Below are 839 nucleotides of genomic sequence, written 5' to 3' on the forward strand. Positions count from 1 at the left end.
AGTAAGGTGGAGGGTCAGAGAAAAAGAGGAAGACTCCCAGCGAGATGGATTGGCAAAGTGGCAGAATCAATGGGCTCAAGCATGGCAGCAATTGTGAGGTTGGCCCAGGAATGGGCAGTGTTTAGTTCTATTGTGCACAGGGTAGCTATGAGTCGGAATCAACTCGATCACACCTAACAACAACAATAGGAACAACACTGCACTTCGAACCCAAGGTCAGCAGTTCAAACTCACCACTTGTTCCTCAGAAATCCTCTACTAGGGTCGCTATGCATCGGAACCAACTCCCAGCATATTAACCTGCAGTGCCACACCAGGACAAGGATGCCTTTGGTTCTGTTTTTTTCTCTATCCTCCCAAGACCTTCACTGGTTGAGCTTACCTGGTGCTCGGCCGTCCATGTCTTCCACGCAGTCTTGGTAATGCTTAGCAAGGAAGGAATACAGTTGGGCCAAGTCCTCAACTTTCTCAGCTTCTATGAGGGCTTCTGCTGTGGCCAGGTGCATCACTGTGTCATCACTGACCCTCCATGTCTCCACGTCTATGGCGTCCAAGCCACCAAGCTGGGCCAACTGCTGGTGAATCTTCTCCCCATCCCGGAGGAACTCCCAGTTTCCTTTGCAGTACCCCAGGGCATCTCCAGCTGCACTGAGCACCATGGCAGCCACATACTTCTCTATTAGTCCCCCACACATGGTGGGCTCTGAAAGGCTATCTCTGAGGAGAAATGACACATTAAGGAAGAGGAAGAAGAATTAGAAAAATAATAGTCCTGGTGTGGCACTGTGGGTTAATGAGCTGAATGGCAAAGTCAGTTTGAACCACAAGGTCGGCAGTGT

At 50.1% G+C, this 839-nt stretch overlaps 1 protein-coding gene across 1 annotated transcript in view; it reads right to left on the bottom strand.

Moving 5' to 3' along the window:
* The window catches only part of ADPRH (ADP-ribosylarginine hydrolase), a 10396-nt gene extending 9694 nt beyond the window's left edge, over positions 1–702 (bottom strand). Inside the window, exon 1 of the mRNA XM_006864152.1 lies at positions 383–702. Within this exon, the coding sequence (XP_006864214.1) occupies positions 383–695 (313 nt within the window). The 5' untranslated portion in view covers positions 696–702. The remainder of the gene's footprint in view (positions 1–382) is intronic.
* Between the last annotated feature and the right edge of the window lie 137 nt (positions 703–839).

The sequence above is a fragment of the Chrysochloris asiatica genome, unplaced genomic scaffold, assembly GCF_000296735.1.
Source record: "Chrysochloris asiatica unplaced genomic scaffold, ChrAsi1.0 scaffold00061, whole genome shotgun sequence".
NCBI lineage: Eukaryota > Metazoa > Chordata > Mammalia > Afrosoricida > Chrysochloridae > Chrysochloris > Chrysochloris asiatica.